This window comes from Anguilla anguilla, chromosome 1, assembly GCF_013347855.1.
Source record: "Anguilla anguilla isolate fAngAng1 chromosome 1, fAngAng1.pri, whole genome shotgun sequence".
In the NCBI taxonomy this organism is placed as follows: domain Eukaryota; kingdom Metazoa; phylum Chordata; class Actinopteri; order Anguilliformes; family Anguillidae; genus Anguilla; species Anguilla anguilla.
Window position 1 is genome coordinate 69,942,150 of NC_049201.1, and position 18,758 is coordinate 69,960,907.

At 54.3% G+C, this 18,758-nt stretch overlaps 1 protein-coding gene across 1 annotated transcript in view; it reads right to left on the reverse strand.

Annotated features, from left to right (window-relative positions):
* Window positions 1-18,758, reverse strand: part of LOC118236528 (histone-lysine N-methyltransferase ASH1L-like) — a 42,229-nt gene that overhangs the window by 16,195 nt on the left and 7,276 nt on the right. The window contains exons 3-9 of the mRNA XM_035434988.1: window positions 13,992-18,375; window positions 8,192-8,957; window positions 2,283-2,456; window positions 1,776-1,870; window positions 739-812; window positions 542-587; window positions 1-102 (exon numbers count right to left, since the gene is read on the reverse strand). The exon at window positions 1-102 is cut by the window's left edge and continues 7 nt beyond it. Of these exons, the coding sequence (XP_035290879.1) occupies window positions 1-102; window positions 542-587; window positions 739-812; window positions 1,776-1,870; window positions 2,283-2,456; window positions 8,192-8,957; window positions 13,992-18,375 (5,641 nt within the window). The remainder of the gene's footprint in view (window positions 103-541; window positions 588-738; window positions 813-1,775; window positions 1,871-2,282; window positions 2,457-8,191; window positions 8,958-13,991; window positions 18,376-18,758) is intronic.

Below are 18,758 nucleotides of genomic sequence, written 5' to 3' on the forward strand. Positions count from 1 at the left end.
GGCAGTCATCGATGCAGCCCTTGTCAGCGCGTTCCTCTGGTGCCTTGCAGTTACAGGTGGTGGCCTCATACCCAGAGAGAGGCTTCACATCCACATACACATCTGAGAGAGGGAGGGAGGGAGGGAGAGAGGGAGAGAGGGAGGGGGGGATAGGGGGAGAGAGAGGGAAAGAGAGAGCGAGCGAGAGAGGAAGGGAGAGAGAGGGAAAATGGGAGGGAGAGTTAGAGGGGGAGAGAGGGAGAGAGGGGAGAGAGGGGGAAAGAGGGAGAGAGAGAGGCATTAACAGAGACACTGAAGAAGCAGAACAGTTAGTACACCTAATAAAAATGTAAAGACCAAACCAATCATCAGCTCCGCACTTATGAATGAACATCAGGGGATAAGGTCCAGTGTACTCTTTTGTCTGCTGTTATATTAAAGTGTTTCTTAGGTGGTGAGAGTAATAACAGTCTTTAATTTCGTTGTGTAAGGCGCCCTGGATAAGAACGTCTGCTAAATGCCTGTAATGTAATGTGATGTTAATTAAAAAAGAAGCACTCACTGGATCTGATTTTCTTGTAGAGCGGGACATCAGGCTTCTTATAGAGCTGAAACACAGAGAGATGCGGTGAGGGGCGAGGGGGAGGCACTAACCCCCCTGAGCTAAGCCCCCTACCCCCCTCCTCCCCTCCCCCAGGAGCCCCAGCCCCCACTCTGCGCAACAACACAAACTCAGGCCAGCGTCATCGTCACAAGTACCTGATTGTGCTTCCACTGCCACAGGATGTCATAGGGGAGCTGGAAATCAATCCGCTTCTGTCTCAGATACTTCCCTGTGCGACACACACACACACACACACACACACACACAGAGGGAGGCAGATTAGCGGGCGAGGCGGACCCAGCTCCGTATGCAAACTATTATTTTATACAGCTGCGCTCGGCTCGGAGCCCCCCCACCCCTCACAGGAGTCTCAGGGGACACTGATTCACTCAACAAAAAAAAAAAAACTCATTTCCATTCAACTGGTCACATCCTGTTTGAATTCCATTCTCACGCACGCACAAAGACACAGACGTTTGTTTCAGCGCCAACCGCAGCGCTGGAGTTGATCATCCATCCTGTAATTAAAGCAAGCATGCGCTCAACCCCCCCCCCCCAACCCCCCCATTTTGAGCGGGCCGCTGCAATCGCACGTCGGCACTCTGCCACCCCCGGAGCAGCTGCAGCGCAGGCGGTCCTCCAGGACATTACACACCGCGTAGCGTAGCGTATCTCAGCTAGCACGCACCGGAGGAGAGCCGCGCCTCTCGCTGAAGGAAACTGCAAGCTTGCAGGCAGGTGCCTGACAGGCAGCCAGGGGGCGCTGAAGAAGGACGCCCTGCCAGCCAGCTATCTATCTGTCCCCGCTGAATCCCGCGCATAGTCGGCTAATGACACAACACTGGCTAAATCCAGTGGGCTTAGCCTAGCCAACTTTCCAACTTCGCCGCATGCATGTACTGAGAGAAAGTGAGAGAGAGAGAGAGAGCAAGCGAGAGAGAGAGAGCTAGCAAGTGAGAGAGAGAAAGGGAGAGGCAGACAGAAAGAGAGCAAGCGAGAGAGAGAGAGAGCAAGAGAGAGAGAGAGTGAGTGAGAGAGACAGACAGAAAGAGAGCAAGCGAGAGAGAGAGAGAGCGAGAGAGACAGAAAGAGAGCAAGCGAGAGAGAGAGAGAGGGAGAGAGGGAGAGAGAGAGAGAGAGAGAGAGAGAGAGAGAGAGAGCGAGAGAGAGAGAGAGAGACCGGCTCGCTCACCGACGTGGATAGGCGCTGGAAACAGGCCGTACTCGTGCTCCCCGGGCGTGTACTCCAGCCTCTCTTTCTTCAGCTGCAGGAGCTGGCTGCGAGGACTGAGGGGGAGGGACAGACGGAGAAACAACAAACAATATTTTACACGAGTTGCTGCGCGGCCGGCCCCAGTTAGGGGATGATCACGCAGCCATATTTACAGAGACAGTCTCGCAGGCGCTCGGCCAGGAGGCTCAGAAAAAGTGCCCTGGACTCTCTAACGGCCACAGCGAGTCAGGACTTCAGATTAATCGCTCATCCGAAGGAAACCACTCCAGAGTGCTGACGGCACACTGCGAGGCAGAGAGCAGAACAGAGCGCAGCCAGCGCATCTGTGGGCTGAAGGGAGCATCAATGTCACCACCAGTGTGTCAGCGTGTCACAGTCAGACAGAAAGAGAAGTGTGTGCGTTTGCTTTGTGTGTGTGTGTGTGTGTGTGTGTGTGTGTAGGCGTGTGTGTCTATCGAAACTTACTCTGCGGTCTTGTAGACATCAGAGTAGAGCCCAGCCCTCTGGAACTTCTTCTTGGGCGGCCTGGCAGATCTCTTTTCCCATTGGCTGGCCAAGGCCAGGGGCGGAGCATGCTCCATTGCCGATGGACCCAAATGTTCCTGGGAGGAGGGCCCTTCAGGCTTGCCCTCCAGAGCTCTACCAGATAACAGGTACAGAAGCACACACCGTTTATCTCACAGGGCTACAGATATGGTTCAATATCAGTGCATACTGTTAACGTGACAAAAGCAGAATCTACCCTGTCTTTAATGAGGAACAATGAATATCAATCACAGACAGGTAGCATACGTAGTGTGAACCGACTTATACAGGATACAACAAAAGACAGCATGCTTTCGCTAAGATAAGCATACATACAACAGGTGAGTGTGAGGACATTTCAAGTCCTGTCTCCAGCAAGCTTTTGCTGGTAGACAGTTCTGAATCAAAACCAGCTGGAATAATCAAATAAAGAGCCATGACTCACTATCCTGATGGATGCCATTTATAAGATATGCTGAACACATATCAAAGTGGTGATAAATCAAGGTACCAAGCCATTCATACAGGGTGCCAGTGTCATACACACTTCAGTTTGGTAAATGAACAACAGCAGGCCTTACTGTGTGCTGAACAGCAGGAATTTTAAAATCACTGTGCTATACAGTGACCTCCATAATTTTTGGGACAAAAAATTTACTTTTTTCTTGATTTGGCCATGTACTCCACTAATTTCTATCATATTTGATCAATTTGGTAATCATACAATTGACATGTGGTTAACCTGCAGATTCTCTTTTATTAAAGGGTATTTTTGTCCATTTTGGCTTCACCATGCAGAAACTACAGAACTTTTCATACATATCCCCCATTTCAGGGCACCACAATGGTTGGGCCCATATTAATGTTATGTCAATGAAAGTAGTCATGTCTAGTACCTTGTCGCATATCCTTTGCATGTAATGACTGCTTGAAGTCTGTGACTCATAGACATCACCAGGTGCTGAGTATCTTCTCTGGTGATGCTCTGCCAGGCTTCTACTGCAGCCATCTTCAGCTCCTGCTTGTTTTGGGGGCGAGTTGCCTTAAGTGTTCTCTTCAGCAGATGAAACGCATGTTCAGTTGGATTCAGATCGGGTGACTGACTTGGCCAGTCAAGAATTTTCCAGTTTTAGTTTTTGGCTTCGAAAAACTCCTTTTGTTGCTTAAGCAGTATGTTTGGGATCATTGTCTTGCTGTAGGATGAAGTGCCATCCAATGAGTTTGGAGGCATCTTCTTGAACTTTCCTTTTTTCCTTCACTTCAGAAATAGATCTGTAATTACTGAGGACTGATGGGTCCAGAGTGAAACCTAAAGTAATCTAAGGTGTGACCACAGCTGCAAGTTGGACAAGACCCATGCTGTTCAAAATTAAAAGAATCTATAATATGTAAAAATTAATGAGCAAAGCCATTAGAAGCGTTATCAATATTGATATTAAAGAGGAATTCCACCGCAAAACAACATTTAGCTAATTTAACAGATCAAGGTGTAACTGATTAATTCTCTTCATGTGGCTAGACCAAAGAAATCTCTGTACAGAGATATCAGCAGTGAAAGGTACAAATTTTGGTTGTGTTATACATCATAATGACATATGACATAATTCCTCATTTTTGAAAAACTGCAATGAGGAGGTAATTTGAATTTAGAGATATATCTAATGTAGGCGAAAGAGGTGTTACCCGAACTGACGTCAGAGAGATTTGGGGTAGATAGCAGCTGTTCCAACTGTAAACACTTTTGACTTGCGAGCTAGCTAGTGTAGTGGACTTGCACTTCTGTACTCTATGTGGCCTTATTTTGATGAGGATCCACTGTCCTTGGATGAGGCGGGCAACATGGGCAGTATCCATAGTACGAATACAGGAGCACATTTGCAGGGTAGACTAGAGACCACAGTCAAATCACTGATTGCCAAAAAATGTCAGCCAAACCCAACGCTAAACACATCAGCACTACTAAAACAAAATCTGTAGGCCTACTATTGTTAATGATATTGCTAGCTAGCAAGCTTCACCACATTTCATTCCACATTTTAATCGAACAGACTGAGGTTGGCTAACATTAGCTTACTGCTTACTTGCTTTTTCCTACTGCTGTGATATGCAATGTAATGCTGGATAACAAATATGACACTAGCTTGCCATTGCTATGTTCCAGCATCACATCAATACCACTGTGCCATCTACCATACACACATTACATATCCACATGTAGGCTACCACTGACATATTACAGCCAGCAATAAACGATACATTTATTACAGGCAGTAGTATGTTATATTCAAAGTGCTTATTTGTGTCTTTTGCAGTGGGTTAGCTGCATATATCGATCTAGCTGAAGTCATGTACTATTATCAATTACATTAGATAAATACTGAAGAATCTCACCGAGACTGTTAGCCTGCATGTAAGGAAAATTTTGTTCTATAAGCACAGTACGGCGATTAAAAAAATTAAATTTCCTTCTGTACATAACCATCTGAGCCAACAATAAACGCTGGGCTATTGAGCTAAAGGCTACAGTGTGATGGCAACTTAAGCATCAGATGCATGTGTTTTAAAAAGAACACACAGACTTGACAAATGGCTTACTGAAATCACGGAAAGTCCATGCCTGGGGTAGAATGACAGAATGAACTGACGTAACTGACCCAACCCTTGCAGACAGCGTAACTACACATGAAGTGGCTAAAACCCCACGTTGAAAACATTTTCTTTTTAACTGGCAGTAGATCTGGTATTACTACAAATTGATTTCTCAGGCCCACATAGGCTGCCTCTGTCTTTAGTCCACTAAAATGAAAAGTCAAGCAGGTAATTTCACTGTTGATGCGTTGTTCAGAAAAGCAATGATAAACAGCAATGAATGAACAAGAGCAAATGTGATATTTTTGTCAGATAATTTATTGAAATGCGTAGATGTGGAGAATATCTGTCTCCACGCTTGTATGAGGGAATGAAATTCATTTCTCCTTGCTAAGCTTACCGTCTTCATCTCCACTCCCCCATTCTCTCTCACCACCGGTATTCTATAAAAACATCTGTTCTTGCGAGATTTATTATGATTATCCAAATATTGCACAAGTCCTGACCGTGTCTGAAACAACATGCTGAGTCAACCGCATAAATCACAGTTAAATTGCAGTTACATTAAACCCACGCAATTTGCCACACTGAAGTGGTGTTTTCTTTTTATTAGGACTTTGAAATGAACTGAACTGAGCACTTAAAACCTAGATTGCCTTTCGTGGCTAGCCTGCTAGTGAGTAACGTTACCCTCTCTCCAGGAATGGCAACTTGTGACTAGCGTTGTCCGACGACCGCCAATGTACTGTAAGTACCTGTCCATTGCAGTTTTTAGTAAAGCACGTACCTGGAACACACACTAGTTTGGGGCTATATTTCTGCACTCAGCTACAGGTAGAGAGCTGGCTGACAGCTCATTTTATTCTGCTACTACTAAAGTTCATTTTTTATGATGGAATTCCCCTCTAAAATCACCAGAAACGGTGTTCCTGTCACAGTACAATATAAAAGAAGATAAAAATTTGAAAAAAATCAGACAGGGGGCTGGCATTCGTTTTAGGGGAGGGGGTGGGGGGCATAGATGACCACGCAGGATCTGCACCACAAATTCTGAACATAAGCGCTTCAAAGCCTGAGGAGTAATTAACGGGCACTTGCCTACACTTACACATGCTTTTCATGAACAGCGGCAAGGCCACAGCCTAGGCAAGCTAAAGCAGTCATAATCTAGGGGACACAGTTCAGACCGCTGAGAGCGCTCATTTGGCTTTAACTGTGTCTCAGTCAGCAACATGAACTCAACGTTTGCAGAGGTCATAATTAATTAATAATTCATCATTAAGAATAAAAGTCTTGTTCGAATTCACATTTCAAAGAGCCAACTTACACAGAATATTTTGAAGCACGGGTATTGCACACAACACATAAAAGGCTAGTTCTGTTAACGCCTTTAATCATCATGCCAACCAAATTTGGGGGGTCCTAACAGGCACAAAGGATCGGATGGAAAAATGAGCGCTAACAGTTGGAAGAACAGCTGGTAAGCCAGGTAGAACAGGCCCAGGTTCCGTAGCAGTGGGTACGTTGAGTGATTTATAACTCCAGCCCTACGGGGGGAGCTGTCAGACAGAAACAGGGACTGGGTAGAGGAAGTGGCCAGCAAAGAGTCCAATATACAGGTGCACTGAGTGAGTAGTTAATTTCATGGAAAAGTCAAGAGGTTTGTGGACCATGTTTGCAGTTAACATTTGCGCTCCCAGCAGGTTTGAGTGCAGGCCATCTCTTTGTTAAAATGGCGTGAGCGCTCCCAAAAAAGATAAAAGTTGTTGATGAAAACCAGGTTGTGACACTACATGGGTACTTTTAGGTACTTCTTAGCAAACTGTAACCTGGCCAGCCTGTTCTCGCGGCTAACTAGCGGTTTGAATCTTGCAGCATAGCCTCTGCAGTTCTGTTCGCGAAGTCTTCTGCGGACAGTGGTCAGTGACACGTCCACGCCTGCCTCCTGAAGACTGTTTCTGATCTGCTGGACAGGTGCTTGGGGGCTTTTCTTCATTATGGTGAGAATTCTTCGGTTATCAACAGTAGAGGTCTTCCTTGGCCTACCAGGCCCTTTGCGATTACTGAGCTCACCAGTGCTCTCTTTCTTCTTAATGATGTTCCAAACAGTTGATTTTGGTAAGCCCAGTGTTTGGCCTATGTCTCTGACTGTCTTTTTCTTATTTCTCAGCCTCAAAATGGCTTTCTTGACTTTCATGGGCACAACTTTGGTCCTCAAGTTGACAAACGCCAATAACGGACTGCAAAGGCAATCAAAAGCCTAGAATCAAGACTAGATACTGTTATACTTATATATACTTAGATACTGCTCTCTTATACCTGCACTAAGGAAGCAACTGAACACACCTGACCAATCAGAAACACCTGTGAATCCATTTGTCCCAAACATTACGGTGCTCTGAAATGGGGGGCTATGTATAAAAAGTGACTGTGTTCTACACGGTGAACCCAAAATGTACAAAAATACCCTTTAACCCTCTGAAGAGTAGTCAGTGTTCTAGAACTGCATTCAATTACTAGCGATTGTTACATCAGCATTAGAATGTTCAGCCAAGAACCTTCTAATCACACATTTGTGATCTCACACCTTAAAGGGTTAATGAAAGCTGAGAATCTGCACTTTAATCACATATACATATTTTGATTACAACTCTGAAATTGTGGAGTACACAGTCCAATCAAAAAAAAAAAAAAAACTCTTTGTCCCAAACATTATGGAGGGCACTGTATTTACAGAAGGAAAATTGGAATATAGGAGTAAATAAGAGTGTCATGCAGACAGAACAAGAGGTGATTTATGCATTTCAAACATTTCCTGAACACAGAAAGACACTGAATGCACACCCCCATTCCTTCCGGTACGTTAGTAGGACAGCTGATCTGTAAATCTGGTGCAAATTCAAATGGTGTCAATATTGATGAATGTGCAGCAAGCCGTGTCATAGAGCGTAAATGTCATCGACGGTTCTTTATTTGCTCGACAAGGTATAAACAAGGGCAAATAATGGAGGAAAAGATAGATCTCTTCTATTGCACAACAAAATACTACTGAGACCGCATGCTAACTACTCTAACTACAGCCCGCCGGCAAAATCCAGTGCAGTGTGAAGGGCTGTTGAACAATAATAAATTACTCAGTGCTGAATTTGCCTGCGGGAGAGCAGGCGCTGTAACAGAAGCTCTGTGCAGACTGAGTGCCCTGGGTGAAGCGCTACAGAGCGCGTGGCCCCGTGATGAAGAGGCACGGTGCGTGGCTTTACCTGCGGAAGCAGTGCAGCTCCTCCTGAGTGAGCCAGCCTCTCCTGTCCACTCCCCTGGACCCCGCCGCCCCCGGCCTCTCCTCCTCTTCCTCCTGCTCCTCCTCTTCCTCCTCGGGCTCCTCCCCGTCCCGGTCCCGGGCCCAGCGCTTCCTCTTCTGGCCCCGCCCGCCCCTGAGCTGGCCCTGCACCACCGCCTCGATGACGTCCGACACGGTGTCGCCCGCCCCTCCTCCTCCTCCTCCAGCCCGGTCCCTGTGCTGAGGGGGGGGCGCCTGCGGGGGCGGGGGCGAGGGGGGAGGGGAGGGCAGGGGGTACTTGCGGGGCCGTCCGGGGCCCCTCCTCTTCACCACGTTGTTGCCGGTGCGCGCCTGCCTCTGCAGCTTCTTGGCTTTGAGGATCTTGTTGACGTGGTCCAGGCTGCGCTTGGTGGAGAGCACCCCCCCGGCTGAGCGCGCGCGGGAGTGCTGCGGGGGGGGCTGGGCGGGGCCGTCCGGGCAGCAGGCCTGGGGGGGACGGGCGGAGGGGCTGGCCTGCCTCTCCCGGCTGTGGGGCCTCCCGGGGCCCTGGCCCCCTCCCCCCGGCGCGTCGTGGCTGCAGTGCGGGTGCGGGTGCGGGTGCCGGGCCGCGTAGCGCGCGTGCGGGTGCGAGTGCAGGTGCTGCTGCCCCAGCTGGGAGGCCTGCTGAGAGTGCTGGTGCTGCAGTCCCCCCTCCGAACACTCGGGGGCGATAGAGCGCGAGCCACGTGTCTGGACGCCCACCGTCATTCCTGCACAGCAGCAGAAGAGGAGAGCGAAGACAGCATTAAAATGAAGCTGGGGGGCAGAACTTAAATTTAATACTGTGCCCTAACCAGAGTAATTGTAGATTACTTAGTGCCTCAGTCTCTATGCGTAGCATTCCATGAAACCCCATCTGAAACATTAACTGACCGGCATATGAACAAACAAATTGGAATAATGCAACACACTCAATAGCACATGATGCAACAGCGACTGTCTGGTTGCTGCCGTGTTTTCAGCAAATGAACTCGATAAAGAACTGGGAAGTCCCTGTGAAACAGTGGCTGCCTATAACTATTATTCACCAGGACAGACCGTGTAAGTATAAAGCTGCGATGAGCCATTGTGACCAAAAGCCAGAAAGAGAAAGAAGAAAATGAAAAGGCAGCCTTGCAGTCCTGGCCGCTGCCCATAAATAGAGTCTCCGCAGCGCACAGTTAGAGACGTGATACGAGCAGGAGAAGCACCCCGCCCTGCTGGCCTTCCCCTCAACCATGAGCGGGTAATCCCCCAAAAGCACAAATACCCCCACATCTATAGCACAGCACACCCAAGAGTGCTCAGAAGAAAACAGACACATAATCACAGACACATGCGCACATACTGGACACGCACGCTGCACCTACATATAATCATGCACACATGCACACACGCTGCACATGCACACTGTACATACACACAGCACACGTACGCGCATGCAAATCACTACGCGCAGCACAGTACAAACACACACCGGACATTGCGCACATCAGATTACAGCCTGAGAAGTGCTGCATGTGTTTGCGAGGTGGAACACGCAGGTGTAATCTGAGACCTGCCAAACAAACACGCTCTGAAATCGTAGCCACGCTGCATCCGACGCGAGGCACAGGGACGACGGGACGCTGCGGCGATCGGACCGCCCGCTCACATGGTACCAGCGCACACACGCGCGCGCGCGATACACAGCCCTCTCTGGCCCGCGCACCGCATGGCCTAGATCACGCTGCTATTTAGGCTGCCTGCGACTCTTCATCAGTCTAACTGATGTGCTCCACTTCCCAGACACTGTGCCATTTTAGCAAAAACAGCAAGCTGGCTGCCCAACCCTGTTCCTGGAGATCTGTCGTCTTGCAGGTTTCTCACTCCAAACCCAAACAAAGCACACATCACTCAACAGCTAGAGATCTTTTTGACTTGCTAACTGGCTGAATCAGGTGTGCCCAATTAGAGCTGAAATGTGAACCTACAGGATGGTAGATGTCCAGGAACAGGGCTGGGCAGCCGTGCTCTGGAATGAGCAGAAGCAGCAGCACGGGGAGCTGTGGAGGGATGGGGCGCGGTCTGGGGGGCACACGTGCGTCTGGTTAGCGCTGGTTAGCGCGTCCCTGCCAAACATCCTTCCTGCGCAAAATAACATCCATCCGTGCTCCATCCCTCCCTCTCCCGCCCTCCAGTTCTCCCTCAGTCCCCGTTCTGATCCGGCCAGCCCATCTTTACTCTGTTCACACTCAATTTCCTGGTGTCACCACGCCCTCCCTCTCCCTTCACATCTCAAGACTCAAGAGCCCTCAGACACGAGCAGAGCGCTTCCCGGCTACGGCTGCAGGCTAACCGAACACAGAGCAGATTGGCACATGCGTGTGCACACACTGCGGGCTAACCGAACACAGAGCAGATTGGCACACGCATGTGCACACACTGCGGGCTAACCGAACACAGAGAACACGCACACGCACACTTTTGGCTAAATCTGGCGTATTTACATTTGTTGTTGATTAATATGCACCGTCCCTTCTTAAATAAACTAAATAAATGAATAAAAATAAAACACATGCACGCGCTACAGGCTAACCGCACAGAGGGCAGACCCACACATGCATGTGCACGCGCTACATGCTAACCGAACACAGAGCAGACTCACACATGCATGTGCACGCGCTACAGGCTAACCGAACACAGAGCAGACCCGCACATGCATGTGCACGCGCTACAGGCTAACCGAACACAGAGCAGACCCGCACATGCATGTGCACGCGCTACAGGCTAACCGAACACAGAGCAGACCCACACATGCATGTGCACGCGCTACATGCTAACCGAACACAGAGCAGACTGGCACATGCATGTGCACGCGCTACATGCTAACCGAACACAGAGCAGGCTGGCACATGCATGTGCACACACTGCAGGCTAACCGAACAGACAGCAGACCCGCACGTGCATGCATGTGTTGCGTGCTACAGGCCTAACAGGGGAGTCTGGATCCCGGCTAGCCGCGCCGGCGCTGGTGCTGAATAATATACGTGAGTAAGCAAATGTGTAGGTTGAGGAAAGCAAACGATCGGCACGCTGAACAAGGACATGCGCCTGGCTCGGCGCTACGCTTCATTTGCCTCGGATGCACTTCAAAAGAGAAAAAACTGGTTTATGATCCCAAATATAAAACCATTCGACTGTGTAATCTTCTTTGCATTTCAAATCTGTAACGACTTTAGCGCAGTTAGAATTCAGCATGAAGGACACAATTACAAAGATTGCGGTTCAGTGCAGTACTGTATATATCCACCTCGCTGTGGGAGTGAAAGCAATTACACCACAAGTAGAACTGCCAGTGAGATTATTTCCAAACTGCTGGTGAGTGCATGAGTAAGTGGTGTAAAATAATCAAGCTTTAGCTGAAACAGAGTCAGTGGCATAGTAAAGACCAGAGCATACTGTATGTCACTGTATCTGACTGTATCACACTGTATCTGACTGTGTCTGACTGTATCACACTGTATCTGACTGTATCTGACTGTGTCTGACTGTGTCTGACTGTATCACACTGTATCTGACCGTGTCTGACTGTATCTGACTGTGTCTGACTGTATCTGACTGTATCTGACTGTGTCTGACTTTATCACACTGTATCAGACTGTGTCTGACTGTATCAGGCTGTCTGACTGTACCTGACTGTGTCTGACTGTATCTGACTGTGTCTGACTGTATCACACTGTATCTGACTGTATCTGACTGTGTCTGACTGTGTCTGACTGTATCACACTGTATCTGACCGTGTCTGACTGTATCTGACTGTGTCTGACTGTATCTGACTGTGTCTGACTTTATCACACTGTATCAGACTGTGTCTGACTGTATCAGGCTGTCTGACTGTACCTGACTGTGTCTGACTGTATCTGACTGTGTCTGACTGTGTCTGACTTTATCACACTGTATCAGACTGTGTCTGACTGTATCAGGCTGTCTGACTGTACCTGACTGTGTCTGACTGTATCTGACTGTGTCTGACTGTGTCTGACTGTGTCTGACTGTATCTGACCGTGTCTGACTGTATCTGACTGTGTCTGACTTTATCACACTGTATCAGACTGTGTCTGACTGTATCAGGCTGTCTGACTGTACCTGACTGTGTCTGACTGTGTCTGACTGTGTCTGACTGTATCAGACTGTGTCTGACTGTGTCTGACTGTATCAGACTGTGTCTGACTGTGTCTGACTGTCTCTGACTTTATCACACTGACTGTGTCTGACTGTATCAGACTGTCTGAGTGTATCAGACTGTGTCAGACTGTGTCTGACTGAATCAGACTATATCAGACTGTCTGTATCTGACTGTCTGACTTTATCACACTGACTGTGTCTGACTATCAGACTGTCTGACTGTATCAGACTGTATCAGACTGTGTCTGACTGTATCAGACTGTATCAGACTGTCTGACTGTATCACACTGACTGTATCAGACTGTATCAGACGTGTCCTCTCTCTTTCTCCAGACACGCTCACCCTCTTATTTTCTGTCTGCACACACATTCTTACATTCACCTTGTTTCCTCCTCAGCTATTTTTCTATTTTATTTGTATAGCGCTTCTTACAGAGAACTGGCACGAAGATGCTTTACAGACTAGCAAAGCAAGAAGACAGAGCAGAGAGAGCAAACAGAGCAAACACCAGGCCTAAACCCCCAAACAGCAAGCGCATGAGGTAGAACAAACTCCCAGTGGGGAGAAAACCCTCAAACGACAGCCAGAAAAAACTCCCCAATGGGAAGAAATCTCGGGAGGAACCAGACTGTAGAGGGAGCGCCCATCCCCCGCTGGCCAGCCCGGGGTAAAGCAGCGGTACAATGGAATGCAACAGAAATGTAATAAGGGATCTATCAGAGCAAAATACAACGGGTTAAGCAGGTTACAGCTGAGGCAACAGCGAACAGGCATAACAGGAGACCGAACTGTATAGTTCAGCACGGCGCAGTTTAGAGGAGCCGGGTAGAGTGTCTGGAGCTCCAGGCAGCGTGAGGGCAGTCCATCACTCCATCCCTGCTCGCCCCTTCCATCCTACAGCCCATTCCCCCGACATCCTCCGTGTCTCCCAGTGCGTTTGTCCATCCCTCCACGCTGTCTCCTCACACATTCGCGGGCCGCGGCTTTTCCCACCCTCTCTCCACCCCCCCGACCCCGCCCCTCCGTCTGTGACCGGGGGGACGACCCCGCGTCCTTAGCCGTAATCCCGCGCTCAGCTGGGATTACACCTATCGACTGGGCTGCCGCGCGCGCGCCACGATACGCGCCGCACACGGCTCAGGCACCCGCGCTATTGATCCCGCACGCGTGCGGAGTCCTTACATCACCGCTCTCAGCGACCCTGTGACCTACTCTCTGACAGTGACAAACCCCGACTGGAAACCTTACAAACGACCGACTAGCAATGAGTGCGCCGCTCAATTTAGCGCTGACCCAGTTCAGGCTGGCGCAGACACACTGTGCCACACGCATACGCACACAATAAACAGCTGCAGCCCGCGTCCATTAAGCCAACATTCCACAACCACAGCAGTCACCGCAAACTGTGTAATCCAGAGAACGACATCTTATACTCGCCCACGGCAAATGCTATAACGCAAAACAATACACTGCGCCAAAGCATAATGTCACATGGATTATTTGATAAGTAATGTCAGCTCAGTAATTTGTACCGGTGAACTTGGCAAAGCAAACTATCCATCTCAATAGGATGAGAATCCCCCCAGTCCCTCCTCACCGGTGTCTCTCCTCTCTGCTGATGATGGCCGATCGCTCCTCAGTCCCGCGAAGCTCCTGGCGCTGGCTGTGCCCCCGCCCCTCCGGCCCCGCCCCGCCGCGGGGACAGCTCGGCTCAGGGCGCTGGCGAACAGGTTGGTGTGGTGCGCGGGGGCGTGCGGGTGCGCAGACACGGGTGGGGGCGTGTCCGGCTCCTCTTCCTCGCTGTCCGAACCTCCCGCGGGGTCCGCCACTCGCCCCCCCGTGAAAGAGTCCTGGTGGGGGTTGGAGCTCTGGGACAGGTTGGCGTAGTCCGTTTCGGGGCTCCCCCTCCTCAGCCAGGGCTCCAGGTGCGAATGGCCCCTGGGCCCCCCCGCCAACGACAGATACGAGGGCCCCAGGCAGGAGAGGGGCGTGTCCTTATGTTTGTACCTCTCGGCTGAGGACGAGGAGGATGAGGAAGGGGAGTTGGCCGCGGGGGCGGACGCTGGATTGGAGGCGTTGGCGGCAGCCGCGGGGTCCTTTCCGTACCGGTAGCGGCGAAGAGAGTCCATCATCCCCCCGGCGGCTCCGCCCATCCCTCTGCTCCCGGACAGCCTGGCCCCGGGGGCTCCGCCCCCCGCCTCGGCCCCGCCCTCCTCGTCCCGCCGCTCGCGGTGCTTGTGTCTGTGTTTGTGCTTGTGCTCGTGGAGCCAGCCGTAGGACAGCTCGGGGGGCATCGCGGGGTACAGCACGGGGGACCGGCCCCCTCCCAAAAACTCCTGCCTCAGAAGCTTGTGCTTCTTCTTGTGGAACTTGGCGGGGTTGAGCAGGAGGTGGGGAGGGTGGTGGTGCACGTAGGAGGGCGGAGGGGGCGGGGGGAAGGACGGGGAGTGGTGCGGGTGCGGCGGAGGGGGGTGGGGCTGAGGGTGGTGCGGGTGGGGGTAGAGGGCCGCCGCCGGGGGGTACCCCCTGTAGTAGCTGAGCCCCAGGGGGGCGGAGGAGTAGGGCACGCTGTAGGAGGGGTGGTAGAAGCCGGCCCCGGACAGCGGGAAGCCCAGCCCATGGACGAAGGGCACCTCGGCCATGGCCTGGCGCAGCTTGGGCGGCCGGCCGCGCTTCTTCTTCAGGTCGGGCTTGCGCACGTAGTGCAGCGAGTCGCAGGGGTAGGCGGGGTGCGGCGAGTAGTACCCGCTGAAGTTGATCCTGAAGATGGTGGGAAGCAGGTCCCTGTGCAGGTAGTGGTGAGGCGGAGGATGACCGCCGCTCCCCATGCCGCCGCCGCCGCCTCCGCCGGCCCCGCCCATGCCCGCGCCCCCGCCCACGCCGCCGCCTCCGGAGCCCCCCAGCCCCAAGCCGCCGCCCATCCCCGCGCCCGAGCTGCGGTGGGCTATCCGAACCTGGCCCAGCCGGACCACCAGCTCCTCCAGCTCGGCCAGGAAGTCGGGGTCCTGGCGGCGGGCGCGCAGCTGCAGGTACTTCTTCTTGCGCTTGCGCTTCTGCCGCTTCAGCTTGTCGTAGCCGGGGCAGCCGTGCCCGCGCCGCTTGCACTTGTGCTTGTGCTTCTCCTTGTGGCCCACCAGCGCCGAGGGCGGGGCCGCCGCGTGGCTCCTGCAGGGGTCGGGCGACGCCCCCAGCCCCAGGGGCGAGGGGGAGGGGGACGGGTGTTCCAGCAACGCCGAGGAGGAGTGCCTCCGTCGCCCCCGGGGACTGACCCCCACCCCGACCCCGACCCCCGCGACCGACCCCACGACCCCGGGCATCACCGCGCCCACGGGCAGTCCCTGGGCCAGGCCGGCGCCGCCCCCGCCCTTCTCGCCCCGGTCGGAGGTGCTGTTGTTGTCCGTGCCGATGCCGCTGTCGCTGGGCACCGTCTCCTCGCTGTGCGACTCGCTGACGGGCGAGGGCGTGGCCTCCTTCAGCTCGCTCAGGTGCGCGGGCGAGGTGGGCAGCAGCGGCGGGGGCGGGGACAGCTTGCGGTAATGGTACTGATGGCGGTAGTGGTGGTGGTGATGCCCGCGGCACGACGACTTCCTCAGCAGGGGGGCCACGGAGGAGGAGGAGGAGGAGGACGCGCCCAGGGGAGCGAGGGGGCGGGGGGAGAGGGCCGGGGAGGAGGGCGGGGGCAGGGGGAAGGAGTGGTGGGCGTGGTGGTGGGCGTGGCTGCAGTGGGGGTGGGGCGTGAAGTGCACGGTCCCCGGCTCCACGAAGCCGCCATCGCTGGCGGGGCTCTGCGCCCTGCTGGACTGGGACAGCGTCGGGGAGGGGAACACCTCCACCGAGGACAGGCCCTGCTGCTGCTGGGAATGCAGGGCCTGGGCGGGGTGGTGGTGGTGGTGCAGGGGCGAGGCGGAGGCCGGGGAGAGGAAGGGCTCGGGGGGGGCCGCGGGGGCGCTGGCCGAGGCGTTGGTCGGAGCTTTGGGCTTGCGCCCCCTCCGCTTGCCCATGTAAATGGTCCCTTTCTTGCTGACGTTGATCTGGGGGCCCAGCTTGCCCCCGAATGAGGCCGCCAGGGAGGACAGGGACTGCGTGGCGGCCGCGACCATCACGCCGGCGCCCGGGCCCCGAGAGGACTCCGCCTCCCCGCGGGCCCCGCCGCCGGCCCCGGGGCCCAGCAGGATCTGGTTCAGGAGCCTCTTGCGCTTCTTGGTCTTCATCTTGTTGATCTTGTGAATGATGGTCCTCATCATCAGCTGCCCGTTGCCCTTCTTCCGGAAGTGCCTGTCCCCCTGCAGCCCCTCCCCCGCCCCGAAGCCAGCGCCCCCTTGCTCCTCGGGGGCGAGGGTCGGGGGCTGGGACTCCTGGGGGAGGGTGGGGGGTAAGCGTTTGGGACGGCCGCGCTTTCTGGGGACGGGCTTCGGGGGGTTCAGGTCCACTTCGGGGTGCAGGACCGGGGGATCCTCCTCTTTGGACTTGAGCAGAGAGTACACCTTGGAGGGGGGCAACTTGAGGGAGCGTCGAGGGACGGGCGCGTCCAGCCGGGGCATCTTGGACTTGGGGCGGCCCCTCTTCCTGGGAGGAGACTGCAGGAGCTGGGCGGAGGCGGGGGGAACCCGGTTGGGGTTAGGGGGCCGCCCCACCGGTCGGGGCTTATGCGGTGGGGAAGGCAAGGCGGAGGGCGGCGACGAGGGGGCCTTGCGCAGTTTGGGGGTCTGATCGGCGGGGCTGGCGGTGCCGGTGGAGGGCGTGGCCTTGTGAGCCCGGTTCACCACCCGCGTCCACCGCGGCCGCCGGCCCTTGCGCTTCTTCAGCGGCTTGCAGTCCGGCTCCGGGGGGGAGCCGGGGGGGGTGCTGGGGGCGCTGTTCGGGCAGGGCTCGGGGGCGCTGGAGGCGGGGCCATGGGTGGGGGAGGCAGTCGGTCTCGGGGAGTCTAAGGGGGCGGGCGTGGCGGGGCCTCTGTCCCGACTCGGGCTGGGTCTGGCGGGTTCGGCGGGGCTGGTGCTCTTCCTGCCCTGCCCGCTGGAGGACAGCGGCGCCCCCTTGCTGCCGCCCTCCTGCCTGGCAGGTCCTGAGGGAGGGGCGCATTTGTTCAGGCTCAGGTCTCTGGGGCCCTCCTTGTCTCGGTCTCGTTCGCGCTCCCTGTCGCCGCCGCCCTCCGATTGGCCGGGACCTCCCTTCGACGGGTTGCCGGGGGAGGCGGCCGGGCCACGCCGGCCATCTGGAGCCGCGCCTGCCCTCTGATCGGGAGGGGGCGGGGGCGGGGGAGCGGGCGGAGGAGGGCAGGTGAGGTGTGTCTGCTGCTTGACGCCTGTCGCGGCGGCGGGACCGTTAGCGCCGTTGGAGCCCGCGGCGCTGCCGTTACCTCCGCCGCCCCCCCGGCCCTCGCTGCCCGCCTCCTCCTTCTTAGGAGGGGCGGACGCCTTCTCCGGAGCGCTGTCCCTGTGCCGGGGGCCCGGCGGCCGGCCGGGGGGGCGGGAGACGGGGGCGGGGGGGCGGGATGGCGGCTGGGAGCCGGACGGCGGAGAGGGAGCCGCCGCTCTGTTCGGCGACAGAGGCTCCGCCCGCGCCGGGCTCGGGGAAACGGGCGGCGCCGCCGCGGTCGCGCTGGCGGGGACGCCGGCAGGCGGGGGCTTGCGGACCTTGCCCTTGGTGGATTTCGAGGGGGGGCAGGTGGCGATGAGCTGGGCCAGCTTCTCCGTGACGGTGGGCGCACCCCCGTTGAGGACGCCCCTGTCCTTCTCCCTCTGCCCGTCCCCCTGCGGGGACTGGGACGTCCTGGAGGCTGCTTCCGCGCTGGCGTCCTGTGACGGAGGGGCCGGGGGTGGGGGCGTGGGGGAAGAGGGAGGGGGCCGATTGGTCGGGGGGGAGGGGCTTTTCTTTCCGGGACGGGGCGGTTTGACGTCCGCATCGGGGCGGTGGATGTTCGCCGGTCTCTCCGACGAGGCGTCCGATTTCACCTCCGACTTGCGAGCCAGTTTTGGGGGACCCTGTCGAGAAAAACGTTCGACGCTTAGCATTTGCTACCTCTGTAACTCACAGCAATTAACACAGATACAAGTTCTCTCTGATTGAGGCTTGAGTACGGAGTTTAATTTGTGACATTAAAAATAATGCCTTTCCATTACTTATATTACCCCTTCGATTCACCGTAATTGCTGACTTAAAATTTCATAAAGCAGAGAGCAAGCTGTGCTCCTCAGCACCCTCCCACTCGCTCTACTTCAAGTTTTTTCTTGCATTCGGCTATCAGTTACAAACAACTAATAAAAGCAAAGTAAATAGAGGGACACGATATAAATAGATGAAAGATTAGACTATATCAGGAAAGCGGGGGTCAACAGCTTCCCCTTTATGCACGGTTTTGCATTCG